Genomic DNA, 13,854 nt, shown 5'->3' on the forward strand with positions numbered 1-13,854 from the left:
CATTTATTTTATTGCACGTCATGAATCTCAGAAGGAAATAGTTTTCTTCTTTAATCGCTTCGAGTACCATGGCAACATACCGGTCCTTGTCATACTCCGCCGCTCCGTCACTAAAGTAATGGAGATGTGTAACATGGGGTAAAATAACCCTAAAATAAATCACCACTGACTTCAAGAAACAATTAACAGTTCCAGCACTATGTTCCATTTCGTCGCTGACGATGCAGCCACTATGAACTTAAATATAATTGTTTCCATTACTTTTCGAATATATAACAAATGGATGAAGTGTGCAATTGAGTGTTTTCCCAATGGAATCCTCGAACCGCGTCCTGGACAAAAAAGGAGTAATCCTCGGCAAAGTCTAGTAGAACTATGGCCATAGTTCTGCTAGTACGATGCTTGGGCTTTCTCTATAAAATGGTGTTGGACGGCCTTGTCCATCATATTTGTGGGGTTTGAAACAGACTCAGTGACCGTTTCACGGACGTCAAGAGGTTTTGTCTGTCCCACTTTGTGTCCATTGCTTATATCGGACAAAATCCTCTTGATCAATTTCCATTTGATCAAAAAGGGAGTTCAAATAATTTTCGAAGTTATTTTCTGATGGACAATTCTGGAATCGGTGAATCATGCATGTACGATTTCCTGATGATACAGCTAAAGACATTAGTTTAAAGTTTTGGTGAATCTCACTCACACAAACATTGTGCATCTCTTCAGATGTTCCCGGGATGCACAACTTTGGTCGTAACGAGCAGGTATACTTCCTTGATATTTGAAAATATAAGTCGTTTATGTTTGTGAACTCTCTCTCCGTTTAAACAGAGAGATACATCTTCTTTTTTCCCCCGGGCACATCCTGGTTGCTTCGTCGTTTTGGAATAAAGAAATCACCAAATCAACTGTTTCTTGTGGTAAAGTTTTTCCTCTGAATTTTTCGATATCTGGGAGAATTCCTTCTTCATTTCTTAGCTTTTTTGATAGCCTAGCCAAATATTAAGAAACATTGAATTCATCACAAATCCTTTTAATTGTTTATGATTTTGGAAGTATGGTTAGGAGTTTACACTTTTCCTGTTTTGATTAAGTTGCCACTTTTTTCTTCAAATCAGGAATCAACTACTTTTCATAGCTTGAGCTTCTACTATCCTGACGTAATAAATCTGTTGGAACATGGAGTGCCTTGGCAACTTTGGTTGTAAATCCCTCTACTGTCTGGGATATCTTCCTCTTTGCGTAAGAAGCAAGCCGTTTTGGTTTAATCGCGTGTAATTTCACCGGAAATTCTCCAAGATCTCTTAACGTTTCATTAGGAGAATGCAATTCAGTTTCTTATAATACAAGGTCCTGTCAAGTGGTTGACCTCTGTGTAATTATTAAAGAAGACGATTGACTAGATGTAGTACGAGTCGCATTTTGTTGTTTATGAAACTTCTGTAGGCAATTTGGACAAATTCTTTGACTGGGAGCTACAAGCTTTTCGCATAGTGGCCTTAACTGGTTGGCTCGGTCAATTGTGAGGAAAAGGAGGTTACCTGTTCATATTTTAGTTATGAAATACAATTCAATTAAAAAAAATAGATCAATGTGGAAATCACTCTTTAAAAATTTCCACCTCTTTGAAGTTAAGAAAACTCGCTTATGGTTGGTTTTCACTAGGGAAAATACGTTGCGACGGTGAACGTTAACTTTAAAATCCCCGTTAGGCCTATTACAATTTTTGACGGTCACGCCCGCCGTCGCAACGGATTTGTCTTAGTGAAATTCAGCCTTTAGTCGGTCCGTCAACGTCCTAACGTCGTCTGTCCCGTCGTGTTCCCTCCTTTTCGCCTAAACTTAAGCCTCGGTCACACTTACAACTCAAGATCGCTTCAAAAAGCGCTTTGGTTACAGGTTTTTAACCCTTTCGATCTTGCCTGAAACCGCGCTTTAAATCGATTCTAAGCGGTTTCGAGGTGAACGTTTGAACGCCGTTTAAAAGGGAATATAACCTGCAAAGGAATCTTTATGGAAGGCCAATTTAATTTTTCAAAGGTTATATTCCCTTTAAGGTAAGGTAATTTTTACCTACTGACATTTAACATCGACCTATTAGCAAGAACTCACTTGTGATATTTCCTTTGTGCATATCGAATGGATCTCAGCATTTTCGTTGGTAATGCACATATTTCGTAATAAGAGTTGCAAAGTGATGGTTTCATACATTATGCACAGCTCCTTCATCGGTAACACCAGATCGAGCCACAATTAATGACTGAGTTTCATCGTCAAAGGTGTTCAGATCTGTTATTCCTTGGGTTTTACAATGGCTTAGTTTGTGGCATTCTTCTTGAAATTTTTTTCCAACGGAACACCTTTCTAATGGGTTTTCTAATTCCATACTATTAACAATTTAAAAAATAGATGTACTAAATAACACGCGATGAAACTCGAATCCGGATAAACAAGTAACATAACTAGCAAAATCTACAGCAGACGAAATAAAGATAAAAGAAGTCAAAATATAAGTATTAATATTTTTACTGAAGTGAAGAGAACGACCTACATAATACGGGAGAAAAAGGTCACCATCTATCTTCGCTAAATTGGATATAAATGGTTTTTAGTTTTTCTTCATCTCAACAGAAGGCAACCAAGTTGAAAATTCTTAAATTTGAATGGCGAATGCACAGATTATATTTCAATCTAAATAAAATTTATCAGAGCCGAATTAAAATAGTGTTTTTTTCTCAAAAACGTGTTTTTCATGAAAAGAATCTTAGTTTTGTTTTTGGGTCTTAATGCTTCGATATCACAGTCATATTGCACATCATATGAAAGCTTAGGCTTATGGCTATCAATATATAGAGGAAACATTAAAATCGGAGAATGCCTTTCAAAGTTGACCCCCAATGCGCTAAAAATTTTGAAATGCGTTCGATTTTTTAAACAACCTTTACAGATACAATATTTTGGTCAGCATTTTAGAAATTAACGCTATTAATTTTCCTAGAGACGAGATTTGCATGATATTAGCCCTGGTCGCAAAAATGTTATTCACTATGACGCTTAGGGGTACGACTTTTGCGCAAACGAAACCCTAAAAAAGTGGGTTATTTTCAAAAGATTATAATTTTGGAACTACTTATCAACTATGATTTCACAATTGGCCCTCCATAACCGTGTGTAAAATTTCATTAGAATTGGACGATCCACCATGGTTCCTTCTGTGTTCGAACCTCTGTGGAATGACTCATTAGGAAATTTGAAAATTAGTACTTAGATAGATTTACTGATATGCGAAAATTAAGTTTTAGGCCGTGAATCTATATGGTACCAGAAAATGCCGATAACGTTGTGAAAGCGACTGTATCCGTAAAAAGTTTTGGAGCTGCAATACTGCTTTTGAGCAGCGAATTTCCAGAATATTTTTCAATCTGCTTTACTTCTTATAAGTAGCTGCAAAAAGTCTGTAAACGCGCCAAATCCTGCATGTTTGCAGCGAGCTAACAGAAATAATTGCAGCTAACGACTTTAGTTTGTGACTGCTATTACTGCCCATTGCAGCACTCACGCAGCTTAGAAAACCATATATTAAAGCAAACTTATAGCATACCAACAGCAGTGATTAATACCGTTAGTTGATTTAATCCAGGCAATTTACAGCGCACTTTATTTTTTTACGAACCAAAACCGTTGAATTACAGGTGAATAGCATCATATTTACAGATTGCCCAAGGGATATTTCCAATTCTGAAGCAGATGGATTACATCCTGTTACATCAGCGGTGTTTATTGCATTAAACGCCAGATTAACAAATTTCTGACTTTCATAAAGTTACACAACGCTCCCAATGGAATTCAAAAAAGTTATTATAGCTTGCCCAACTTGTCACTTTTTCAAGTCAGATTTTGTCTGTGAAAAAGACGTTAATTTTTTTCGCGCCAACGATATTTGAACGTTTTCGGTGACTCTCTACAATTTTCTTATAGCACCTAGCGGTTAAAATTTAAATTTTCAAAAAAAGTGAAAATATTTTTTGATTTAGATGCAATTTTGGTAGAATGTGTCCCCCGGCATGTTACATGTACAGTACAAATTTCAACTTTCTAGAAAACATAATTGTTGAAAACAATCACTTTTTCGAGCAAAAAAACACCCTGTATAATAACGCTATTTAACGACTTCTACGATTCGTTTGCCCACACTGAGCAAAATCTATTTCATCTAGGAATAAATTAACCAAATAGTGCAGCTACGCAATTATGGTTTGTTTTCATAAATTACTATTTGAATATGAGAAAGTATTTACACAAGCTTCGCAGGGCTATTTTCACTCCGCGTTATCGCCATACAAGACCGTAGCTTTGACTATGCTAATGAGATTAAGCATATCTTTAGAGTATGTACACTCTGTCTGAAAAGTTACTTCGTGTTATAATTTAAAAATTTAAATGGGGATAATTTATTTTCTAGAAATGCTAGTAACAAAGTTCCTAGCTTGTTGAAAAGAACAGAAAAAGCCCTACAATACACATATTTTGACATAATGAAACTTAAAGGTTTTGACCTATTTTCGTCTAAACTTTCCAAAATGTGGAATAGTAACTTTTTTTGCCGCTTAGAAATTTGATTTTATATAGTGATTTTCATATTCCTCTGGGTCGATTTAAATGGGAAAAGTGTTTGAATTTTTAAATTTCAACCAATAGTTCGCGAGCTACGGCCTTTTAAATATTAGGAGAGAATACGCATTTAATTAATTGGCGCAGCACGCAATACTAACATATCAAGAAAGTTGTTTCGGCGTCGCACTTTTATTCATCGACTTCTTGATATGTTAGTATTGCGTGCTGCGCCAATTAGTTAAATGCGTATCCTCTCCTAATATTTAAAAGGCCGTAGCTCGCGAACTATTGGTTTAAATTTAAAAATTCAAACACTTTTCCTATTTAAATCGACCCAGAGGTATATGAAAATCGCAATATAAAATCAAATTTCTAATCGGCAATAAAAGTTACTATTCCACATTTTGGAAAGTTTAGACGAAAATAGGTCAAAACCTTTAAGTTTCATTATGTCAAAATATGTGTATTGTAGGGCTTTTTCTGTTCTTTTCAACAAGCTAGTAACTTTGTTACTAGCATTTCTAGAAAATAAATTAACCCATTTAAATTTTTAAATTATAGGACGAACAAACTTTTCAGACAGAGTGTACCTTTATCAGTGTTAAATACGCGTAATCGGTGTACAGGCCACTGACAGTGCTTAGCCCCTCGAATAGCTTCTACACTTAGTTGGTAACTAACTAAAGCGACATATTTAATCTACTTCTTGGTGAATAAATTATAGGTTTTATATACTTCGTCAACTTTATTTTAACTATAAGCAAGTAGTTTTATACACTTGCGACAGAATACGTCAAAGGTTCGTTGATGGTTTAAGTTAACATTAAAAATGTGTTATTCACCTTAAACATTGTAAAAGTCCAGTAATAAATGGAAAAAGTTCGATTGCCTTAATGGTTATCTTTGGATATTTCAAAATAACTGTTATGAATAACCTGTTGATTTGCTATTTGGAAGCATAATTAAGAGACTCTTGTAGAATTCGGTAAAAAAAATATATAGTTCAAAATTTGATAAAAACATGCGAATAACTACTTAAAATTAAATATCGCTGTAAAAAATAGGTAAAATTTGAACTTTGATAATATCCCGATTGATAAAGTAATTTTCGAAAAATACATCGTGGATTTTAGTGAGTTGACGATTTGCCTCCGGGCGATAAATGTCAGATAATATTAACTCCATATTCTTTTGTAAATAGTTTTAGTTGTGTATGTAAAATAAAGTAATAGTTCGTTTTAATTCGAAGAAGTCGCAGTCATTTGCGTACAACGAGTTTTTATATGGTGCCGAAACCCGGGACCTTTAGATTAGGAAGTTAGTTTCGATTTATTAAGAAAACGGCGAAACAGCTTTAAAGGTTTAATTTGGACTGTTGAACGTATTACGACGAGACGTGGGAAGCGATCATTATTTCAAGATGTCGGAAGATTACGAAAGAAGAGAGAGGTAGTTCGAGAAAACGTCAACGAATTTATTGGGAAGTTACAAACGGCGACACAAGCGAACTTAACGAATGTGAAAGACCTTGAAGTTCTTCTGGCTCAACTGACCCGGTTGGAATATTCATTGTCCGTTTTAGACAACGAAATAGAAGATAGCGTCTGATATAAAGGTCGAGATGAAAGAAGTTCACGATTTCATGGTTCGAATTACCGGAGCCAAAGCTGAAGCGGAACATCAAATAAGACAAGCCCGAGATGACTGTTAATCAACGACTTCTAGCAGTAGCGCTAGCGGAAGAGCGAGATATTCCAGGTCCATAAATTCAGCCAAACTACCAAAATTAGAGGTACCGAAGTTCCATAGATAATTCAGTGAATGGACAAGTTTTTGGACTCAGTTTGAAATTGCGGTCGACCAAACGGAGCTCCGTGATGTCCACAAACTCAGCTATTTAAAGTCGTACCAACGAGGAAGAGCTGCGACAGCCATATATGGTTTATCCCTGGAAGATCGGAACTACAAAGTTGCTGTAGATTTTTTGAGAAAGAGATTTGGACAAAAATGCGTCATACGGAATGCTCATACGAAAACGTTGCCAGTAGTAGAAAATAATTCTGACACCGTGGGACTGCGGAACTTGTATGATACTTGCGAAATCGAAGTTATAGGATTAGATGCAATCGGTATACGTCAATATTCCTACGGAGTGTTCCTCTTCAACATCATAATGGACCGGATACCTGCGGAGATGAGACTAGAATTCAGTAGAAAACAAGACATCGACCAGACCTTGGAAGTTGAGGATTTGTTGACGTTTCTGAGACTTGAAGTGGAATGTCGGGAAAGGGCGTTGTCCTTCTCTAGCTTTACCAGGAAAGAAGGTCCCGACAAAACGCGTTACTCCAGATGCCAAGACAGACATCAGACGAGTTACACCAGGTCAGGCAGATCGTTTTACCATCGTGAAGTTCCGAGAAACAAACCAAGCTCTACGGCTGCTCTCATTACGACCACTGAAACCACCTGCACATTTTGCAAGAAATCAAATCACAAAAGCGAAGACTGCGATATCAGAGACATCCGGCGAAGAAAAGAAATTTTGAAGAAGTCTGGCAAGTGCTGCAATTGCGTCACCGGAAACCATGTCGCTCGAAATTGTAAAGTAAAAATTACTTGTACCAAATGTCAACGATGTCATCATATCGCCGTATGTGAAGTCAACGAAAGGGAAGAAATTTCTACGGTCTCCGATAACCCTAACACCGAAGACAGTATGCTACATGACAAAAACAGTACTGTCGCAAGTTCAGTTGGAACGCATAATCCGATAAGAAAAACTGTACTGTTGAAAACGGATAGAACTTTAGCAAAGGGACAGAACGAAAGATCCATTCGTATACTGATCGACGACAGAATTCAGCGTTTATTCGTTCGAGAGGACATCTCTTGCAAGTTGGGCTTGAAGGTCGTGGGCCAAGAAGAATTGTCGATATTTGCGTTTGGAACTGTTAAAAACGAAGATGTCGCAAAGTGAATTCGGAATTAAAGAAAAATAAGGGAGATTATTAGGAAATAGAAGCGTTGGAAGTACCAGAAATCAACGCGGCAATTATCATCGTTCCAGCTGAAGTAATAAGACACTCTCTGAGGATGAAAGGACTCAGTATAGCAGATGTCACATCTCCGGATATTTCAAAGGAAATGGAATTGGTTGCGCTAATTGGCTCAGATGGTTTATGGAAGATAATTACTGGAAAGATCCATCGAATCCACGAATCTCTGGTAGCGTTGGAAAGCGTATTTGGTTGCGTTGTTCAAGGCCCAATGAGGTCGGCTGTTATGATAATTTGAACTAGTATTGGTTGCGTAAGCGTCAATAACGTAATGGTCGAGTCCGAAGAGATTCAGCTGACAAAAGAACTAAGGAAATTCTGGGAGCTTGAATCTATTGGTATTGCGGATAACACTGTCGTCAATTGTGAAGACGAAGCTGCTCAGAAATCATTTGACGAAACCGTAAAATGTGAAAACGGAAGATATCAAGTCGGTTTTTCATGGAAAGAAAATGCAGTGAAGAATCTCTCTGAGAACTTTGGTGTTTCGTGCAAAAGACTCGAATCTCTTGAGAGAAGGTTTCGTCGATAATTATGGCTTTTTAGTCAATACAATAACACCTTTCAAGAATACCTAAGAATGGACATCATTGAAGATTTGAACGAAGAAGTGTGTAAAAACCCAATTTACTTCTTGCCTCACCAACCAGTAATCCGTCAATAAAAAACGACGACGAAGTTACGTGTTGTATTCGAAGGATCGTCACATTAAGAAGGAAAGGCCTCATTAAACGATTGTCTTCATTCCGGAAGCAACCGAAATCCAGACATGAATGACACTCTGATAAAGTTTCGAATCCACAACAAAGCCTTCGTAGCTGACGTTGAAAAAGCGTTCTAACAGATAGAACTTGCTGAAAAAGACAAAGTCGCAGTACGTTTCCTGTGGTTTCAAGAGCCCTTTCAAGTTGGACGTCCATTGAGGGTTTAAAAGATGAGGTTCCAAAGGGTATTGTTCGGAGTACCAAGCAGTCCATTTCTACCTGCGTCAACTATTAGACATCACGTCAAGAAGTACACAGACGAATATCCCGAGACGGCCGAAATGTTGGACACAGATGTTTATGTCGACGACCTGGTATCTGGTGAAAGTACTGAGAAGAAAGCTTTAGAACGATCTACGGAAGCGACAAACATAATGTCGCAAGCCGGAATGGTACTACGTGAATGGAATTCTAATTCGAAGTCCTTAAATAATATTTGGGAAGGTGAAGACCTAGTTGGCAACGCGGAAGATAAGGTAAAAGTTCTCGGATTATCTTGGAATTACGAGACAAATCTATTGTCCATCGATGTCGGAAGTCTATTAGAATTCCTGGTTACGGTTCACAGTACGAAAAGAGGAGTTCTTCAAGCGTCAGCGAAAGTCTTTGACCCGTTGGGAATTTTAACTCCATTTGCAATCACCGTCAAGATTATGTATCAAGTTTTATGGCAGACGGGTTTGGATTTAAATTGGGACGACCAACTACCTGTCGAACAGAAGAAAGCGTGGGAACATTGGATAGACCAGCTAAAGTTCATCAGTGGAGTACAAATTCCAAGACATTATAATGAAAGAATAACGCCGGAAAAAATTGCTAAAATACAATTACATTGTTATACCGACGCTAGCGAAGTAGCATACGGTACAATAGTCTGCGTTCGATACGTCACCAACGATGAAAGGATTGGAATTAATTTCATATCATCTAAAGCAAGAGCATCGCCGACGAAGATAGTTACGTTACCTCGACTGGAACTACTAGGAGCTCTCATAGGAGCGCGGTTGACAACCAGACTCAAACCATTTTTTCAAGTCAACTAATCGAACAAATATTTTTGGAGTGATTCAACTATTGCGTTGTACCGGATAAAGAAGGACGCTAGAATTTTGAAGCCTTTTGAAGGAAATAGAGTCACCGAAATCCAAGAAAAATCTCAACCAAAGACTTGGAGACACTGTAGAGGACGAGAAAATCCAGCAGACCTAGTAACTAAAGGACTAGAAGTCAAGGCGCTTCTCAACAATACACTCTGGTGGAAAGGACCGAGTTGGTTAATCGAACCCGAAGAAAAGTGGTCAGTCAAAACTCTCGAAGAAATATCCGTGGAAGGACGTGTTATAATAAAAGCTGAGCAAGCGGTACGCAGATGTTGTAAAGCCACAGTTCAAATGATTGTCTCCGTTAAGACTACGAAGCCTATCTTGGTTATAACGAAGTTTAGTAAGATGTCAACACTAATACGACTTACAGCTACAGTTCTGCGTTTCATAATAAATTTAAAATCCAACGCCGAATCTCGAAAAAGGAATTCATTAACGACTGAAGAGCTTAAACAAGCTAAACTGTATTGGATCAAGGAAGTCCAGCAGACCGAATATTATTCGGAGATACAATCTATAAAAAATGAGAAGCTACTGTCGGAGAATTCTAAAATTGCCCAGTATAAACCTTTCCTCGATGACGACGAAGTTTTAAGAATTGGAGGTAGATTGCAGATGTCTGAATTCTCATATGCGCAGAAACATGCGATCATACTACCCGACAGTCATCGCTTTACCGAATTACTCCTCACGCAAGTACACGAACGACTCTTACATTCCGGATTGGGCATAACGCTAGCAAGCCTACGAGAGCAGTATTGGATCCTGAAATGTAGACGGAAAGCCAAACAAGTCATTCACGACTGATTAATATGCAAACGAGTAAGAGTAAAACCAAACGAAGAAGAAACTGCACCACTTCCAAGGGATCGAATAGTTGAGACCCCACCTTTCTCCACTACGGGCATTGATTTTGCAGGACCTTTGTATATTAAAGACGGAAGGAATCCTGGAACCAAGAAATCTTAAATAGCGCTCTTCACCTGCGCTATCGTCAGAGCGGTTCATATCGAATTGGTATCAGATCTTTCAGCCGAAGGTGTCCTATTAGCATTGCGAAGGTTTGTGGCGAGATGAAGAGTACCTCAAATAACTTACGACAATGCTAAAACATTTCAAAAAGCGGAAAAAGAACTTCAATTACTTATTAAAATTTCTACGAGTGCAAGGGTTGACTACCGACTTTTGCAGTTCGAAGGGAATTACTTGGAAATATATCGTAGAGCAAGCCCCCTGGTGTGGAGGATGGTGAGAACGCCTTATTAAAAGTATAAAAATTATACTCAAGAAGACGTTGCGTAAGGCGTTGTTGTCATTTGAAGAGTTAACCACCGTTCTAGCTGAAACGGAAAATGTCTTAAATTCGAGACCTATCTCGTACGTCAACGAAGATGTTGAAGATCTTTATCCCTTGACTCCCAAACATTTTCTAGCTCTAGATCTTGGAAATTCTTTTCCCACGGAAGTTTCGATACCAGTTCCAAATGGAAATCATCTACGTAAACGATGTCGATATCAACAGACTCTGATGAACCCTATCTGGCAAAGATGGCGGAAGAGTATATCCAGGATCTAAAATCTGCGCATTCTGTGAAGCAGTCCAAAGACTTTACACCCCTGAAGGACGGTGACGTAGTCGTAGTCGCTGATAACAGGCTTCCTCGTCAAGTATGGAAGTTGGGATGAATCGAAAGCACTATTCCTAGTGGAGATGACAAGATCCAACAGAGATGTGAAAGTCCGTTCTTGTTCAGTTCACCTTCCAGGAGGAACAGTCATAAGAAGACCTATCAATTTATTATGTAATTTGGAAATTAACTGAACTTCATAACTTTGGTAATTATGAGTCTATAAAGTCTCATCGGGCCGGAGTGTAGAATTTGGAAAAAAAATATATAGTTCAAAATTTGATAAAACATGCGAATAACTAGATAACGCAAAGTTAAAATAATGAAATCAAAAAGTAGAACAAAAGGTCTTCTCAAAATTAAATATCGCTGTAAAAAATAAGTAAAATTTGAACTTTGATAATATCCCGATTAATAAGAAAGTAATTTTCGAAAATTACATCGTGGATTTAAGTGAGTTGACGATTTGCCTCAGGGCGATAAATGTCAGAAAATATTTACTCCGTATTCTTTTGTAAATAGTTTTAGTTGTGAATGTAAAATAAAATAATAGTTCGCTTTAATTCGACGAAGTCCCAGTCATTTGCGTACAACGAGTTTTTATAACTCTCATCAAATATTTACATGTTTAAATATTTTTAAAATTATAAATTTTTGGTTTTTTGAGCATCATATAATTGCAAACGGAAATAAATTTCTGCTCTTCGAAGCATTTTCTACGGCGAACAAAAAACACCTCGGACACGATCAAACTAACGAGCTTAACAAAGCACAAAAGATGAACTTAATCACGAACGCACAACCGAATAAGTACTTAGCTAAAGACGGTGTAACGGATAAGAGCACCGAGAGCTTTAAATTGTATTCTAAAGTTCCCTACGAATTTATTATGTCAAATGAACCCTGGTCCTAAAAAGCCCCGTTTCAGAGTAGCGAGCTCTCAAATATCGGCCTAAAAACATCGTTAAAATGTTTGACGAACGTTTTCAAAGATTTTTGGTGTAATACTAAAAGTCTCATATCCATCAAATATGCGCTGTCGTAAGTCATCGACATCGAACTTGACTAAGTCATCAAGCGTTTTTCAAGCCATTAATTCAGCTGGCCAGGATACAATGGGAAGGAGGGTGGTGGCAAACCCGTCATGCTACGCGAGCCAACAGCCCCCTACACTAACTGTTACCGTTAACCTCAACGGACGGTGGCTCTGACAGACATAAAAATATACTTTTACATTTGCGGTAAACGAGAGTATACGAAGAAATGAGTAGTTATCGCACAACACTTAGCTAATTGCAAAAAGGTCTTAGAACCGCATTCTGTTCATTCTATTTTCTTCTCGTGTACCCTGCTTTTTAAAACATGCAATTCAGCTTTCTTGACTAATAGCCGTGGTTTCTTAGTCTCTTTACGAACCCCATTCCAGTCTCCGTTGTGTAACTTAATATTATTATAAATAATAAATCTACCAAAATGTTTTTACATAATAGAAAATTAAACATTTCAACTAGATGGAGATGACCAATCTCTTATTTAAAACCTGGTCATTGTAGATCGAGAGGACTGTTTGAAGACCTCATATAATACTTTGTTAACAGGGTCTAAGCGCTATACAGCTATTACTATTTACTTAACACATTCATATCTAGAAAATTTTTCACCCGCATCCAGGAGTGGAGACGAAGGGAACGTGCACATGGTATTGCTTTAGCAAGTTTTTTTAGTGTGCCTCGTAAACAAAACTCCGCTTCGCTTTGCACCGCATAGCCATTAACCCGTGTGTACTTCAACGTTTTGCCACGAAGGTCGCTAACATCGAAAAATGTTAAGACCCTGCAATGTTTTTAACTAATGATTTGATCAAGGGTGCAAACATAGGTGAAATTTAGTTATAAGTGATATCGGCCCTCAAACTGTTTATAATGAAAATAGTTAATATGGAAAAAGATATAAACCTTGAAAATATTTAATTTATAATTAGCCAAATACCGAAAGCTGAAATTGAATATTTATTCCTAAATTTAAATATTATTAATTTTAAAAAATAATAAAAAGATGAAGTCATTTAGCACAAAATATGAAATTATGAATTTTTATGATCCCCATGAAGCTTTTCTAGATTGTCCACACACTTGTTGTACTCACTCAGCACATAGTTCGAGATGATAGCCGTGCCACGGCGTTGTAAAGCAAGCTCGTTTTTTACCTCTCCGAGGGGACAAAGTCCGCTAGGGGTTATACAATCACCGTGACACTCCGTCTGTCTGTCCTGCGAACGCGTTCGCATTATTCGTGCAAAGGTTAATCATTGCGTACGCAGTTTCTCAAAGGGTTGGCAAAACCACCGTGTGACGGTGAGCGTTAACGGATTCATTTGCGGTTTGGTTTGGATGGTGTTTTTTCGCTCACCGTCGTGACGGTTTGGTGTATTACTTTTTGTAATGTTTATGCGTAGGTTTTGAATGTTGAGTTCGTGTTATGACGGTTGTGAGTGATGAGTTTGTCGTGGTTGTGTTTTGATGGTTGTGCATGTTGAATTCGTGTTATGTCGGTTGTGAGTGTAGAGATTGTGGTGTGTCTGTGTTATGATGGTTGTGGATGTTGAGTCTGTTGTGTTTGTATGGGCGTTTTCTCTCCAACTTCTTCTTAATGACTTTGGGACGGACCGAGTGCTGAGTGTAATGCTACC

General features: G+C 37.8%; 2 protein-coding genes across 2 annotated transcripts; both read left to right on the forward strand.

Annotated features, from left to right (window-relative positions):
- Nucleotides 1-6,232: 6,232 nt before the first annotated feature.
- LOC149943371 (uncharacterized) lies at nt 6,233-7,591 on the forward strand. The gene is made up of 2 exons (XM_090176060.1): nt 6,233-6,304; nt 6,455-7,591. Exons 1-2 carry the CDS (start codon nt 6,233-6,235, stop codon nt 7,589-7,591), a joined length of 1,209 nt encoding a protein of 402 aa, XP_090032186.1.
- Nucleotides 7,592-8,604: 1,013 nt separating this feature from the next.
- LOC149943372 (uncharacterized) lies at nt 8,605-10,344 on the forward strand. Its single transcript, XM_090176061.1, has 2 exons — nt 8,605-9,437; nt 9,498-10,344. The coding sequence occupies exons 1-2, from the start codon at nt 8,605-8,607 to the stop codon at nt 10,342-10,344; spliced, it is 1,680 nt and encodes a 559-aa protein (XP_090032187.1).
- The last annotated feature ends 3,510 nt before the right edge of the window (nt 10,345-13,854 follow it).

Source organism: Leiobunum rupestre, chromosome 5, assembly GCF_980474605.1.
Source record: "Leiobunum rupestre chromosome 5, qqLeiRupe1.1.hap1, whole genome shotgun sequence".
Lineage (NCBI taxonomy): Eukaryota > Metazoa > Arthropoda > Arachnida > Opiliones > Sclerosomatidae > Leiobunum > Leiobunum rupestre.

Bases quoted from the DNA above. Each gene is read 5' to 3' on its own strand.
- LOC149943372 (XM_090176061.1), top strand. From the start codon at position 8,605: ATGAGGTTCCAAAGGGTATTGTTCGGAGTACCAAGCAGTCCATTTCTA. The intron at 9,438-9,497 runs GTTGACAACCAG...ATATTTTTGGAG, and splicing joins GGAGCTCTCATAGGAGCGCG to TGATTCAACTATTGCGTTGT.
- LOC149943371 (XM_090176060.1), top strand. From the start codon at position 6,233: ATGAAAGAAGTTCACGATTTCATGGTTCGAATTACCGGAGCCAAAGCT. The intron at 6,305-6,454 runs GCCCGAGATGAC...TTTTGGACTCAG, and splicing joins CGGAACATCAAATAAGACAA to TTTGAAATTGCGGTCGACCA.